This window comes from Lycium ferocissimum, chromosome 5, assembly GCF_029784015.1.
Source record: "Lycium ferocissimum isolate CSIRO_LF1 chromosome 5, AGI_CSIRO_Lferr_CH_V1, whole genome shotgun sequence".
NCBI classification, from domain to species: domain Eukaryota; kingdom Viridiplantae; phylum Streptophyta; class Magnoliopsida; order Solanales; family Solanaceae; genus Lycium; species Lycium ferocissimum.
The window spans coordinates 72,691,283-72,707,427 of NC_081346.1; the positions used below are offsets into that span (position 1 = coordinate 72,691,283).

Sequence of the window (16,145 nt, forward strand, 5' to 3'; positions counted from 1 at the left end):
AGTTGCTTTTACAAGTTGCTTTTGTGTCATATAGCCCACTTGAGTCTTGCATGTAGAAGTTAACTGCCAGAGGAATGTCAGAAACAACACTCAGTTTCATGTGAAAAAACTGAGACCTTTTGTAGTAGTATATAAATGCAACAGGATACTTAAATAAAACCCTTTATAGCTGAAATTGCACCTTTTATTTTTACCTTTTGTCCAGTTGAACATTTTCTTCAAATAAAGGAGTATGTTTTGTTGAATTAAGTGGGCGTCTGGAGTACATGAATGAGTATTATTTTTAAAAAAATATTAGTTGAAGTTTAAATTAAAAAATGATATTTGAAAGTTGAAATTATATTTGGACATGCTTTTCTGAAGTTTTGTGAGAGAAAAGTTTATTTTTTAACCAGTTTTTTATATTTGAAAACTCTATTTCAGGAATGAAAAATTTGAAGAAAAAAAAAGTAGTACTCCCCTCTGTTCCAATTTATGTGGCATCATTTGACTAGACACAAACTTTTGAAATTTGTGTCCAAAATAAGACTTGGAGATTTGTGCGGAGGTATAGTATCTCATAAAGTTAAATTTTTTCTAAATATAAAAAGGTAATATTATTTTTTGGAGAAACTATAAGGGAAGTGCGTCACATAAGTTGAGACAGAGGAGTAGAACTTTTTGTCAAAACAATTATTTGAGTTGGTTTTTTGATGTCGCTTTGGGCTTTTGTTCGGATCAGAAGAAAACAGTCACGAAATTGCACAATTTGTCCGTCAAATTATTTTTCCCTTTCAAAACCTAACTTATACCTAACGAAACATAAGTTCTTTAAAGATGCGGGGCATAACGTATAAAATATTATGATATAAAAATATAAATTTATGTCGCGCAAAAAAATCTGTTTGCATTGAGACAGAGATTAAAGACCAGCACAAGATAGGAACAAAAGTGCAAATGACCCGAAAACAGTTGGACGTATCTTGTAAAGCAAACATGGGTCAGTCTATTTCCCATAAATATTTACATTTGCGAATTGCCCTTCTTTTGGGGTGGTCTTTAAATTTTGCCCCTCATATTTGAAATCTTTAAATTTTGCCCTTCGGCTAAAACCCATGGGTTTGAGGTTGAACCCACACAATCAAAATTTTAAAAAAATTCGCAAGGTAAAGTTTAAATTTCGCTATGCCCCCATGCCAGATATACTTGTGAAGGAATTATCAAAGTTATCTGGACCGTATATACTTTATGCCTTATGGGCGGATTTGCATAAGTATCCGGGTCCGCATAACTTTGGTAATTCCTTCACAAGTTTATGCCGGTCCGCATAAAAGTATGCCCCCACGATAAACTTGTTAAGGAGTTACCAAAGTTATCTTACCCGGCATACTTATGCCAAGTCTGCCCATAAGGCATGAGTATGCCGGCTCCGGCATAAATTTGGTAATTCCTTAACAAGTGTATGCCGGATCCGGCATACACGCCGCCCAAACCTTGCCTTGCAATATATTTTTTTTTAATTTATGCTTGAGCGGGGGTTCGAACTCAGAACCTCATAATTTATGCATGAACGCTCAGAGTTGCAATGCGAAGGGCAAAAATTAAAGACCAAAGAATATGAGGGCGTAATTTAAAGACCACAAATATGAGGGATAAAATTTAAAGACCACCCCAAAAGAAGGGCAATCCGCGCAAAAAAATGTTTACATTTGATGTAGTAAGGCCCACACATTTCCAATGCACGATTGTGGTCTTCAATTTTTGCCAGGTCATTTGCACGATTGTCCTTTAAAGGCACTGGTCTTTAATTTTTGTCCTTCAAAGGCACTGGTATTTAATTTTTGTCCCTCAAATTGATGATCTTTAATTTTTGGCCTTCATTAAAAACTTCTTGATTTCGTGTTTGAACCCTGGCTCAATTAAAAAAATTGCAAGGTAGAGTTTGGATTCTACCTTACGATTTTTTAATTTTATTTTTATGACTAAACCAGAGTTCGAACCCAGAATCTCGGAGTATTTTAGGCGAAGGACGAAAATTAAAGACCAGCAATTTGAGAGGCAAAATCATTTTTTTGTGCTGCTTGCCCTACAAATGCACTGGTCTTTAATTTTTGCCCCTCAAATTGGTGGTCTTTAAATTTTGTCCTTCACCTATTACCATGAGGTTTGGGATTTGAACCCCGACTCAGTAAAAAAAAAAAAAAAAAAATGCCAAAGTTCTGTAGCAAAGTTAGGCCGGTTTGGGCCCCTTTTTTTTGTTAAAATCACAACCAAACCAAATTAGTCGGTTTTTCAATTACTAAAACCAAACCAAACCAAATTACTACTATATATAAGGGACAATCAAAAGACTTTTGTAGTCCTCACAAAAAATTTCAAATTAATGTAACCTTTTCAATTAATTACTTTTAGGTCCTTTTTTATTTTATAAGATAATTTTTTCAAGAATGTAATTTTAGCCTAATAAAAAAGTTATGGACAACTTAATACGTCGCCTTTGAAATCTATGATTTATTATAAATACAGAATTTTTTTTTTTTTAAATGATGCCATATAGTGTTGAAAATGAAGATAATGTCATCTATTGAGATCGAGTTATCTTTAAAATCTCTTGTTTAGTTAACTAAATTTTTTTTTTTTTTAGTATACAGAATACATGAAGAATTAAATTTTATTGAATCTTGAGTTTCAATTTAATAAATATAGGTTATTTCTTGAATTTCGTCTGGAACTAAGGCGAAAAATCACATTTAACTAGCATAAACCCTTGACGCAAGATAATGAATGAAAATTTAATAAATGTCAAAACAAATCAATTTTTATCTATAAATAAAATCACACACTCGCAAATTCACAAAAAGACAAAAATATTTTTTGATTTATGAGCTTTGTAAGTTGTAATTATCATACTTTATCTTAATCAATGTTAGTATAGGATATCGAGTCAGTGTGTCCCTTTGAGATTTGCTAATTTTTCTACCTAACTTTCTTCCTCATAAATAAATTTTTCATTAAAAACCATCTAATTGTGTGACGAAGAAACTTTAATAATTATAAAACTTATCAATAAGATATCATTAACCTGCAAATACATTAAATTAATTATGCGGTAGAAAATGTGTCACGTTATACGTATTTAATAAGAATTTCTATTTTTATATTTTGAGTTTGGGTCCGGGCTTAGCACGGGCCTTCCGTAACTAGTATAATACATATCCATCGGTTTGATTGTTATCGGTTTAGTTCAGTTTGGTTCGTTTTTTCAATTTTTAAGAAATTTAAGGGTATTTCTCTCTTTCATTTATTGTGGGGGCTATAATTTTCTCGGATTATGGAAAAGATGTCTTAAGATTCATAAGTTAAATAAGGTTTATAAAAAATTCAAGTTTTTAAAGGTAAATATCATAGTAGTTGTTTTTTGAATAAATGAATTTGAATTCATGGATTTCTTTTAAGACATGGGCTTAAGATGTAAAGTTCATTAGCCTAATAGAGATTAAAAAAAATTGATGGAGAAGTAAACAAAATATTTTAATATTATTCATAAAAAATAATATATTGTATACATATAACTTGTGTATATTATTTTGTTAGTTCGGTTTTTTCTTCGGTTCGTTTTAAATATAATCAAACCAAACCAAATATTATCGGTTTTTTAAAATTTAAAACCAAACCTAAACAACTATAGATTTATTTAATCGGTTTAGTTCAGTTTGCAATTCGGATCTGTTTTTAATCAAACTGTGAACCCTTAAATCCACATACATAGTTTAAATCCACATACATAGTTTGTTAACTATTTGAAGGAGATAAAAGGTGTTCACCTTTATAACAGAGAAAATACATCGAAATCCCCATAAAAGTTGGCACTTTTTTTATAAAAAAAAGACACCTAAACTATGCGGGATCCTGTGACTCCTTTGAACAACTTCAGAGTAGTATATCGACTCACTTTTTCTATCAATCCCAGATATAAGAAAATGTGAGCAAATCACGCACCAATTATCACTTCCCACGTGTCAAATTAATTTTTAAATACTTTTTATTTTTATTTTTATTTTTTCTATTTGACTCCTTTTCTTTCTTTTTCTATTTCTTTCTCCCTTTTTTCTTCATCTCAAATCTGTAAAAGCTCATCAGATGAAGCCACCACCATCACCACCACTGCAACAACCACCAATTCCACTATATCACCACCCAGTGTTTTAAAAGGCGAGGGCGTAAGGCAAGGCGTTTTACGTCTGCCTCATTGAGGCGTAAGCCCCGAGGCACGGGGCGTAAGCCCTATGGGGTTTTAATTTTTAGTATTTTATAAAATGATATAATTATAATAAATACTTTTAAATAGGTGAAATAGCGTAAAAAATTGAAGAAAACTATAAATAAGTGTGATATATATGCTCCACAAAAAAAAAATTAATTAGAACAATCTATTATACGATATATATATATATATATATATGCTCCACCCTCACAAAAAAAACTAATTAGAACAATCTATTATATACTACTTACAAGCACAAGTGATGCTCGTTACTTTCTTTTGAGATAGTAGAAAGACAAGATAAATAATTGGAAAAGAACATATATTAGGCATTCTAGCAATTAAAAAAGTTCTTGACTTTTAAATTTAATGTTTCAGTTCCTTTTTAAAACATTTGAATAATTACATGTTGACTTTTGAGAATTTGGGCATTATACTGAGGATTTATTTAACAAATTTCGTTATTGTTTGAAGAAGTTTTATGGGCTTACGTCCCAACAAAAAAAAATTCGCCCCAAACGCCCGGGCGTACACCCCGAATTGCTGGGCGTACGCCTTTTGAGACTTTCGCCCCGACCCATCACCTCGGGGCATTTTTGGTACGCCTCGCCCCAGGGCTGGCCCCGAAAACGCCTTTTAAAACACTGTCACCACCAAACAGTTTCCAAACCACCACTAATCAGTTTTTGAAAATCAAACCCACCAAATAATCAAATCTGAAAACTAAAATCACCACAAAAAAAAAAAAAAATCTAATTAAATTACCATCTTGTCCATCTCCTTACCCCCAGATTGACCATCCTTTCCTTAATTCCTAGCCCTCACCACTCCCAATCTCCATTCTTGGGAGGGGAAAGGAACCCACTGAACCAAAAATAAAATACAATGAATATTGCTTTTTTCAAAAACAACTCGAGCAATAATTGACTCAAACTGAGCCAAACGATAAAATCTAAAAATTGCCCTTTACCATTCTGGCCGGAGATAATTGTAGAGCCATGAATTTTGAGTGTTTCTCGCTCATTATTATCGAACTCTACTACAATACTAAAATTAAAAGAAAAAAAAAAGTATGAGAATAATAAAGAGCTTAGAAAAACAGAGGAGAAAGAAGATAAGGGGTAAAGAAAAGCAAGAAGATAATGGAAACAATGAAAGAGAACAGGGGAGGAGGGAGGAGTTGGATGAAGAAGATGAGGGGGAAAAATTGAAAAACAAATTAATTAAAATAAATAAAGTAAAGAAAAGCATTGCTATTTAAAAGAAGGGTTTATAAAAATGATTTGGGTGAGTTGTCAAATTGGGAAGCCACGTGGCATTTCAAGATTGGTTTATGGCTTTTTTTTTTGGTTCCTTCACACGCTATTTTTGCGTGCACATACAACTAGTGCGAAAATAAGTCAAAAGGGTATATATTTATTTTAGTTCAAACAAGTTAAGGGGATTATAAGACCCTGCAAAATTTAGGTGTCTTTTCGAAAAAAAGTATCAACTTTAGAGTTGTGTATATTTCTCTTTATAAAAACATAAAGGACTAAAACACTTGAGAGCAACACTTTGGGTAAATACCATTTATATCATTTTCTCCTCAAAAATAACCTAAACTTTACAAAATCGGCTAAAAATATTCTCCAAACTTATTTTGGCTCAAAAATACCGCTCTCATCCTTAAAGTTTTTAAATATACCTTTATCTTGACATAAATTATTCTCAAAATAACTCAAAATTATTTTTTAAATCTGCTCCATTATTTAAATACGATCCAACTAAATAATAACCCATAACATCCCTCGTTCCCCCAATACGTACAGGGGTACTTTTGACCCTTTTCCCTATTCTTTTTCCATAAGCATATATATATATATTGTGTGGGTTTAAGCCCTCAATTAGCAGAGTGGTTTAGAGAAATGGCAGTACACAGAGGGCGTAACGGAATGATGGGTGAAGAAGAAGATGAAGGTGGTTTATTCGAAGAAGATTTTGAGTTTGACGAAGAAGAAGAAGAAGAAGAACCTGATTCTCACATACCTCTTCACCTCCGTCAAATTTTCAACGCCGTTGAACGTGGTGACGTCGACGCTTTACGCCAAGCCCTAGGTCCATTCTCCTTACTCTTTGTTTTTTCTCTTTCTTTTTCCTTTTTTTTGCTGGTTCGTTTGGTTCAAAAATAAATTATGCTAGGATAAGTTATGCTGGGATTAATTATGTTGGAATAAGTTATGCTGGATTAGTTATTTTGGAGTTATTTTTTATTAACTGTTTGGTATGTTGGATTAAAAGTATTATACATTGGATAGTTTTTTAAAGAGAAGAGGTTTCTTCCTTATCCTTATCCTGGCATAACTTATTCCACCCTGTAACAGGTATAAGTTATCCCAACACTATTTTTACTCCCTCCCGGGATAACTTATCCCATGATTACTAACCAAACAAGGGATAAGAAATTGCTAAATTCTTATCCCAGACTATTTATTTTTATCCTCCGTACCAAACAACCCCTGTTAGAGAACAACAATTACTATGTCTCGTCTTGTCAATTTTTTTTTTTTTTTTTTGTTCAGAAATGTTTATATTTGTCTGTGAGAATAATTTACTGTGTGTCGTTGTCTCAATTAAGTAAAGTTAATTAGAGTGAAGTATATGCAGGGACGGACCTTGTATTTGTGTTAAAATCTTCACTTAATACAACAACAACAACATAATGGCATGAATTCCAAACCTTGTCCAACAATGGCAATATGTCCATGATAATTTGTTGATATGCCTTACACAATGGAACAACACAAGCACACTGCTACACTCACATGTATATAGAGGGGTAATGATAGGGCATGTTTTTGTCAGATTGTTCTTGGCATTTATAAGTACACAAAATGCAGGATGCCCTTAAAGTCCTCATATTAGATACGTAACAATTATGACGTAAAGCTTAGAGTTGAAAGCTATTATTGCTCCAGAGAAAGAAATAAAGTGGCCTAGGGCTATTAGAGGTGTTTGAGATTAAAAAATGTCATGAAAACAACTGAACGTTGGAGAGTCAGCTTGTTGTCTGAGATCCCTTTGACAAGGTTTGTTTTGTGAACCCTGCTATCCATCCCAAGGTTAATGAAAGGATACAGATGATTTAAGCTGGAATTAACAAAACCAAATGCCTATATAAGAACGCAAGAGAGGGAGGAATGGGGACTCACCTTCCTGTCAAATTCATATAGCTAGGTGGATACTGTACCCTACTTTTGTCGTGATCGCAAGGGTGATGTGAGGAATAATAGGGGCGGGTGGTAGAGGGAGGGAGGTCACCCAGTCTTACTTTTTAATTTTTTTAATTTTATAATTTTGGTGTCCGGGGGAGCTTGCACGCACCTCGACTAATTCCACGGGATATGCTCCCACTAAAACAAATACTGGGAAGCTCTTTCCACCAAGGATTAGACAGATGGCAGGAAATCAATTAGTGTTTGTTTGCCTCTTTTGAGATTTGAACCTAAGACTTCCTGATTCTCAGCCCACTTCCATTAACCACTAGCCACACCTTTGGGTGCTACCTCTCTTGTACTTTTTGAGTTATTCTTGACCAAAAAAATCCACCCACTTAGGAGAGGAAGGAGTGGCACCGCCTCCCACCATTATGATGATCCATCAGCACTCTTCACTGGGCCAAGAAAGCTATCACTTGGTTCTCTCATTTTCGTGTGGTTTAGGTTACTCAGGCTGGTATTAGCAGCGGTAGAAGTGGCTTGTACCTGAAACTGTGGTAAATCATGCTTTTGAATTGTGATGCGCATGTTGCAACTTGCAACTACTTTTATGCATGGAAGGTTGAACATCATTCTTAAAGTGAAAACAATACTAGCTGGACCCGGACTGACTAATCGTTAACATTCCGGAGTCTCACGCTGACCTTCGGGAACACAAGAATGAAGTCTTTCGACTTGAGAATCAAAGATAGATAGACAAGGGATAGATAAACTATATATTATATATCTAAAAAAAAAGAGGAACTGAATAGACATCCCTTTAGATGTCTCTCCTACCCAACCCAATATCAATTACTTTCCATTTTCTTTGGATCTAAAATGGCATCTACCAAGCTGCAATTTGATCATGATGCTGTGTTATTATTTATGGTTGATTTTTCATCACCCATGTATATGGGAGAAGTAAATAAGTTCTTCTATATATTCTTACCTATCAAGTATAAGTTTTTCTATATATCTTGTTATCCATGTATCTGTCATACTCATTAAACTATCTACTTGATGGACTGCTGCGGATGATTTTAATGGAGGGAGGTCACCCAGTCTTACTTTTTATTTTTTTTATTTTTTTTATTTTTTTATTTTTTATAATTGTGGTGTCCGGGCCAACTTGCACGCACCTCGACTAATTCCACGGGATATGCTAATCCCACTAAAACAAATACCGGGAAGCTCTGTCCACCATGGCTTAGACAGATGGCAGGAAATCAGCTAGTGTTTGTTTGCCTCCTTTGAGGTTTGAACCTAAGACTTCATGATTCTCAGCCCACTTCCATTAACCACTAGCCACACCTTTGGGTGCTACCTCTCTTTTACTTTTTGAGTTATTCTTGACCAAAAAATCCACCCACTTAGGAGAGGAAGGAATGGCACCGCCTCCCATCATTATGATGATCCATCAGCACTCTCCACTGGGCCAAGAAAGCTATCACTTGGTTCTCTCATTTTCGTGTGGTTTAGGTTTCTCAGACTGGTATTAGCAGCGGTAGAAGTGGCTTGTACCTGAAACTGTGGTAAATCATGCTTTTGAACTGTGATGCACATGTTGCAACTTGCAACTACTTTTATGCATGGAAGGTTGGACATCATACTTAAAGTGAAAACAATACTAGCTGGACCCGGACTGACTAATCATTAACACTCCGGAGTCTCACGCTGACCTTCGGGAACCCAAGAATGAAGTCTTTCGACTTGAGAATCAAAGATAGATAGACAAGAGATAGATAAACTATATATTATATATCTGAAAAAAGAGGAACTGAATAGACATCCCTTTAGATGTCTCTCCTGCCCAACCCAATATCAATTACTTTCCATTTTCTTTGGATCTAAAATGGCATCTACCAAGCTGCAATTTGATCACGATGCTGTGTTATTAATTATGGTGGATTTCTCATCACCCATGTATATGGGAGAAGTAAATAAGTTGTTCTATATATTCTAGAAGTAAATAAGTTGTTCTATATATTCCTACCTATCAAGTATAAGTTTTTCTATATTCCTTGTTATCCATGTATCTGTCATACTCATTAAACTATCTACTTGATGGACTGCTGCAGATGATTTTAATGGAAGCATTGATGAACCTCTAGAAGATGGGGACACTGCTCTTCATATAGCTAGTCTGTATGGCCATCTGTCTTGTGTGGAGGTTGGTCTTATTCTCAGTCGGAAACAGTCCCTGTAGCAAACATTATTTCATTATGGTGGATCTGTTGGTGTTGATTTCATTATCATGTTTTGGACTAATAGTGATATAATTTTGTTTGTACCCAGCTACTGTTAGAGAGGGGAGCTTCTGTGGAGGCTAAGGATGAAGATGGAGCAATTCCATTGCATGATGCTTGTGCTGGAGGTATACCATATGTTTGCAAGTTCCAAGCCCTTTGTTGTCGGCTTGTCGCATCTTTTGAAGCATGTTAATCTTTTTACCATAAAGAGATGGTACGCTTGAATTTTATTGCTGCAGTCAGACCTCTCTATAACAGCCATCTTCTATAACAAAATATTACTATAACAACCATGTTTTCTGTGGAACCGATATTTCATGTTATGTTATAGTATATGTTCTCTAGAACAACATTTCACTATAGCAACCAAAAAATATCGGGACAAGCGATTTTGTTATAGAGAGGTTTGACTGTAATAAACTAGCAAGTTATACAGTCGGCGAATCTTAGGCTTTGACCACAATTATCAGGCAACAAGTGAACCAACTACATTAACCCGAGCCCTTCGAGGAAGTGACAGTTAAGGGGCTAATGTAGGTTCAGTAAATAAGGAATCGTAGTCGCACATTACTTACTTTCTGAATGCTGACTTTTTAACAGGATACACAGAAATAGCCCGTCTGCTAATAAACAATGCCCCTGACTCTGAATGTGTGAAAAGGATGATGGACACCTTTGATGAAGAAGGTGATGCGGTGAGGCATCTCTACTAATAGTTAACGTTTCTGCAAAGTTTCAATTTTAAGTTGGTGATATAAATCTTGGAAATTAGTAAATGAAACAGCTGCAGCAATTAAAATAGCTCTACAAAACTTGAAATGGAGCGAGTATATTTCTTATAGCATCTAGGTCGAGCTCGTCGCACGGTGCTTGTCTAGTGCGGGTTATCTCTCCTGTGTGGTTTGCAAGCTATTGTTTACCCCGTGCGCACCCGAAGGATAGCGGCTGCGGGTTCCCATGTCATCACAAAAAAAATTCTTACAGCATCTTGTACTGATTGTATTTGTGTAATTTTTGTAGCCTCTCCATCATGCCGCCAGGGGTGAACATTTAGATGTTATCAGATTATTGATAGCTTCAGGAGCTTCTGCTTGTAGGACCAATTTATTGGGAAGGGTTAGCAGTTGACTCATCATTTATTTGAATTGAAATACTCAAAACAGATTATTTTTTGTCTGATTAATTTGATTATGGCTTGTTTGACTTGTGATTATTGCAGACCCCTTATGAGCTTGTTGAGCCTGAAAGTGAAGCTTACAGACTCTTAGACGAAGCTATATGTGCTGAACTTGGTCGTCCCTATAAGGGACGGTCTTCATAGAGAAAATTGGGATGCTTGGCTATCGCCGATATGTTTCCCTTGTTTTGTAGATACAATATTTTTTTTTTTTATCAGAACGAACTTTAGAAGCTGGGAGATTATGTAGAAATAGGAGACTAATGCTCCTGAATGTTGCAATACTCCTTATATTATGAGATTGCAGAATGAGAAATACTCATCTTTTTGAAGTGGTTGTCAATGATTCATCAACTAGAATGATGGTATAGGTGGTACATTTCTGAATTCTGATCGAGTTGAACTGTCTGTATTGGGAGAACTGGTCTCTTTTTGTCAGTCTATACTCCCCCATCTTCAACGAATACTTTTAAAGTTAGAATTTGGAGTATCAGGAATTTTTTTATGTGCATTTCGACATTGATTCCTTTGTTTAAAATGAACTTGCATAGTTAGTGGAAAGTACCTAGAAGTATTCTTGAAAAATTCACAGTTGCACCTAAGGGTGTGGCCTAATGAAGTGGATTGACAACTGAAAACTATGAGCTCTCAGGTTCATATCTCAGCAGCGACGAAAATTTTAGGTGATTTTTTTCTCATTTGTTCAAGAATTGATGGACAGAGTTATCTGATATTTGTGCTGGTAGGAGGAGGTCGTACCTTCACTGCTAATCCCCTTTTCATGTTCAATAACAAACTTCTTGTTTAAGGCAAGCTTCACTACTAATCCGCTTTTCATGTTCAATCACTAGCAGTTCATGGACTGTTGCACTCATCCCCTTTCGAGATTCAATGTTCTAACTTAATGTTTGCCCCACCATCATATTAGGGGATGTACTGCCTATGGTTGGCCACCTGTCACGGCGTAGGCCTAACTATTAAGGTATTGTTCGTTTTGCCCTATCACTCTGGGCCACCTCAAATCTTTTGGGCTTAACGGTGTTGTCCCCTTAAGCTTTAACCCAAAAGACGCTTGTTGAATCATGAATTAACCTTCTTAATCTTGTGGCCTATAACTTTCAACTTTCATTTTTGATGTGAGATTTGCCTAAAGCAAATTTCATAATGAATTCTTTTTTCGAGTTTTAACTGCCCGGGATCCCTAAGTTGTTACACTACATAATCACATTGAGTGCACTAAGCCACTAACCACTGAGTTTGTGTGCCAAGCAAAATAAGGCTGCCTTCATATAATAAACTCATGGAACTAAAATATGCAATAGAAATAGGGCAAACAGAACAAAACTAGATTTGCATTGATTATTATGCCATAATCATATCATATCTAGATCAATTGGTGCATGGTTTATAAAAAAATATTTCGTTGCTGTCCATATATGGTATCATCATTTGGTTGAACAAGTGATCTCTTTTGATGCCATATATGTACCTAACACTTACTCATAATTCCACCGGCCAAGATCCAACCCCTACCTTTGAAGAATTCAACTTTTCCAAATAAACAAGCACATGAGCAACATTTCGCATTACATATTCATCATGAATACACCCAAATTGCTAATAAAGAATTTAAGTTAAATACACCGATAATATTAAAGATTTTTAATATTATTAGTATAATTTAACTTATGAAAGCATATTAGTTATTGTGAGTGCTAGGTTATTAATTAATACTTATTAAAGGAATTTATATATAATTACCTTATAAAAAGGATCTCGCTTTTATGCGGGGTCTAGAAAGGCCAATTCCACAGCTCGAATTCATAACCTATAGATCACAAAGACCATCTTATCGTTGCTTCAAGGCTTTGTTGTACATGTAATTATTATATAATAATGGCCTAAACAGTGAAAATACCTTTTTTACACGATTAGTGCATATAACTTAAAACTCGGAAATAGAAGCGTCGTTTCGCATATTGTTCAATTCTTGGCGTGTCCATCATCCAATCCCCACTTTTTCTCTAAGTCCATATCTTCCACAATCAATAGCAGATAGCAGAAGCTACCAAGATGCACTGGCTAATCTCGGCCGTGTCTTAAATAGCAGAAATCCAAAAAGGACATACTGGGGATAAGAAATGATCTAAAGTAGAGGTCCCACAAACAAAGGAAATCAAACTGTATCAATTGCTTGCTATGATAGTAATCAGTGGTTAAATTTGTCCACTCAGTTTGAAGAAAATGGTTTCCTATTTGGGCCATCTCTGAAGTAATCTCTTTAGTGAGTTATAACTCAAATAATGTGGACACTTCCCAGCTTCATACAGTTCTCTGGTAGGTTCAAGTAATGTATTCATATATTTTCCTGTTGAGATTCCAATTTGAGCAAGTATTGCTCAGCGTCGAACACAGAATTCTAGCCATATCAAAGCCATCTTACTAAGTTAATGCCAGAAGTGGTTTGTTTCTTTTTATCAGCATGATACAGACCATGTACATTTATATGCTTCTTTGAAGTTTCTGAAGCTGTTTCTGAATGAAATTATTGTTCTTTATCCACATTTGACCTGTGAGACTCATGTTTTCGTATACATTTATCTGTGTACCATTTTATTTTCAGTGCGGTAACAGCTCACTCCTACAAGACTTATGTTCTCTTTCCTTAAAAAACATGAAAATTTCGATGCAAGAAACCCAAAATCACTGGGATAAAGAAGAACTTGATGTAGGGGTAGCTATTAGCTGGTAGAGTCATCCTAGTTACTATAAATTTCTTGTATGGATCCATTTAACGTGAAATTTTTTGGACGAACTTTGAAGCACATGCATACTGGAGGACATAGTCAATCCACCTCCCGATTCTCATTCCCCACCTCCAGTTTAATTAAGGACGAGGTTTAAGTTAGGTAGCTAGGAAAAAAAAATTCCTGCAAGGTTGCTACTTGCAAGCATGGTTTTTCTGTCTCAATTCAATTAAAGTTATCTTGGATGCATGTTTGAGCCCTAACTCAGAAGGTATGTCCTGTTCTCCTTATGTTTGTTTGTTCATTGTTTAGGTCATATCAACTTCAAGTTCTGTTATCATTTTATTAGTTGCAAATTCATTAAGATTCATTGAGAACTTAAACATGCAAAATAGAAGTCTTTTGATGAAATGGTTATGAAGACTCAATGTACAAACCGATTCTTTATGGAGGAAGGTAATCACATAAAAGTTGGCCTCTTAAATGTTTGGTGCACAAACAGGGTTTTTCTCCACAAGTTATCATTGTTTGGAGCAACATCAGTTTGTTATGGGCTGTCTTCTCCCAACATTTTGGTTTCAAACTTGGTTATGATAGGAAGATTTCATTTTAGCAAGACAAACGGTTGGAACACCTACATCTTGGAGAACTATTCCCCACTATACACAACCTAGTTCCTAACAGAGGACAGTAGCACAATACAGGGATGGTAACACTTGGAACGTAATTTTCAGAAGGCATATGAATGATTGGAATGAGCTTGGTGAAATTGCATACTCCTATGGTACACTTCCCACCTATGATGGACTTTCCACTTCTGAAGACCTATTGATCCAGAAGGAACACAGCAAGGGCATCTTTACTGTAAAGACATTATAATTTGCTCATGAGGGAGTCATATCAGCAACATTTTGGTTTTTGGCAACAAATTTGGAACTCTAAAGCGCCAATGAAAGTGAAATGTTTTGTATGGTTGGTGGCTAGGAATGCTTGCTTAAATCTAAGATAATCTACAAAGAAGGGAGTTCCAAATAATTAACCGGTGCCTTATGTGTGAAGAAGGAGCAGAGTCTGTCGACCATTTATTTCTACATTGTACTGTCACTCCACAGCTGTGGCAGTTTTTCTTGAATATTTTGGGAATCAAATGAGTAATGCCAGGTACTACATCAGATTCACTGCCATGTTGGAACAGGAGGTCTTTCAAAGCAGATCAAGACAGCATGGAACACAATACCAGCAGCCATATGGTGGTGCGTTTGGAAAGAGAGAAACAAGGGATGTTTTGAAGGACAAAAGAGCTCAATCTTGAACATCAAGGCAGATTGCATTTTGTGGTTATCTTTTTGGTGTAAACAGGAATGGATAGATGATAGTGAAATCCTGTTACAGTTCATGGAATCTTTTGTATATATAGCCAGGATGTTTCGTTTTTTCTTTTTCTCTTCTCCTTTGTTCCTTTTTGCTGAATTTTGGATGTAACTGCAACATCTTCTAAGTGCTGATTTTTAACATCTATAATATTTACCTTCGCAAAAAAAACTAAGATTCATTAATACAACCTTGTTTCCTCAGACAAATTGGGTAAGTTTTTAGCTCCAAGTGGCAACGTCTACCTAAAGGCTAAAGTCAGTCTTTCACGAGTCCTTGCATTTTGCTGACCAGATTGTGCTATACTTCAGTTGTTTAGGCCAGTAAATAGTTTCCTCTTTTCCAAATTTACTTTAGTCGAGTTTTATGAAACCTTTGATGACTTGTTCGATACATGTTTGTATAGCAATCATATTCCTCTAGGCTGCTCATGAAGGTGACTAGTGTCTTTAGAAAAGCGGACAATTGGTAAGATATTGTCCGCTTTTATTAATTGCATCTAAAACTTGTCATTTAAGGCAAGCCTGTGGAATTAGTCAAGGTACACGCAAGTTGATCTAGACACTGCAATTATTAAAAAAAAATGGTAATCATGCGGTATAATAGTAGCATTAGTCGAAGTACACAAGTTAATTTGGAAACCACGATTTAAAAGAAAAAGAAAAAGAAAAAAAGATCGTGGTCATGGGGTGGCATTTTGATTTTTGGGTGTACAGCAACTAGAGGCACGATTAACTCCAACACACCACACCCCACCCCCCATGCCCCCTCTCCCCCAAAAAAAGAAGGGCTGTAGGGGTGCGGGGAAGACGAAACAATAATAACATACCCGGTGTAGTTCCACAAGTAAGGTGAGAAAACAAAGAAACCTTTTTTACAAGTCTTGTATATCCATTGCTTGGACTTTTATGAGCTAAATTCCACAGTTGATCAAATTAAATATTGACTTATTAATACTTGGGGAGATTGCGTTAGACCCTGAGAAGATGTTGGTTCGCAAATCCGATGTATCGCTTAACATTCTGATCTTGTCTCGTATTGAAGGAGATCTTTATAAAGGAAATGAAAAACACGGAGTGGAAATAGTGTAATATGGTGCTGACTCTCAAAGGCAATTAA

General features: G+C 35.5%; 1 protein-coding gene across 1 annotated transcript; it reads left to right on the forward strand.

The window, feature by feature from the left end:
• Positions 1 to 6,102: 6,102 nt before the first annotated feature.
• On the forward strand, positions 6,103 to 11,389 carry LOC132057361 (uncharacterized). The gene is made up of 6 exons (XM_059449934.1): positions 6,103 to 6,340; positions 9,561 to 9,652; positions 9,778 to 9,856; positions 10,332 to 10,426; positions 10,752 to 10,847; positions 10,951 to 11,389. Exons 1-6 carry the CDS (start codon positions 6,151 to 6,153, stop codon positions 11,050 to 11,052), a joined length of 654 nt encoding a protein of 217 aa, XP_059305917.1. The 5' UTR covers positions 6,103 to 6,150; the 3' UTR covers positions 11,053 to 11,389.
• The last annotated feature ends 4,756 nt before the right edge of the window (positions 11,390 to 16,145 follow it).

Bases quoted from the DNA above. Each gene is read 5' to 3' on its own strand.
- LOC132057361 (XM_059449934.1), top strand. From the start codon at position 6,151: ATGGCAGTACACAGAGGGCGTAACGGAATGATGGGTGAAGAAGAAGAT. The intron at 6,341-9,560 runs GTCCATTCTCCT...GGACTGCTGCAG, and splicing joins CGCTTTACGCCAAGCCCTAG to ATGATTTTAATGGAAGCATT. The intron at 10,848-10,950 runs GTTAGCAGTTGA...TGATTATTGCAG, and splicing joins GGACCAATTTATTGGGAAGG to ACCCCTTATGAGCTTGTTGA.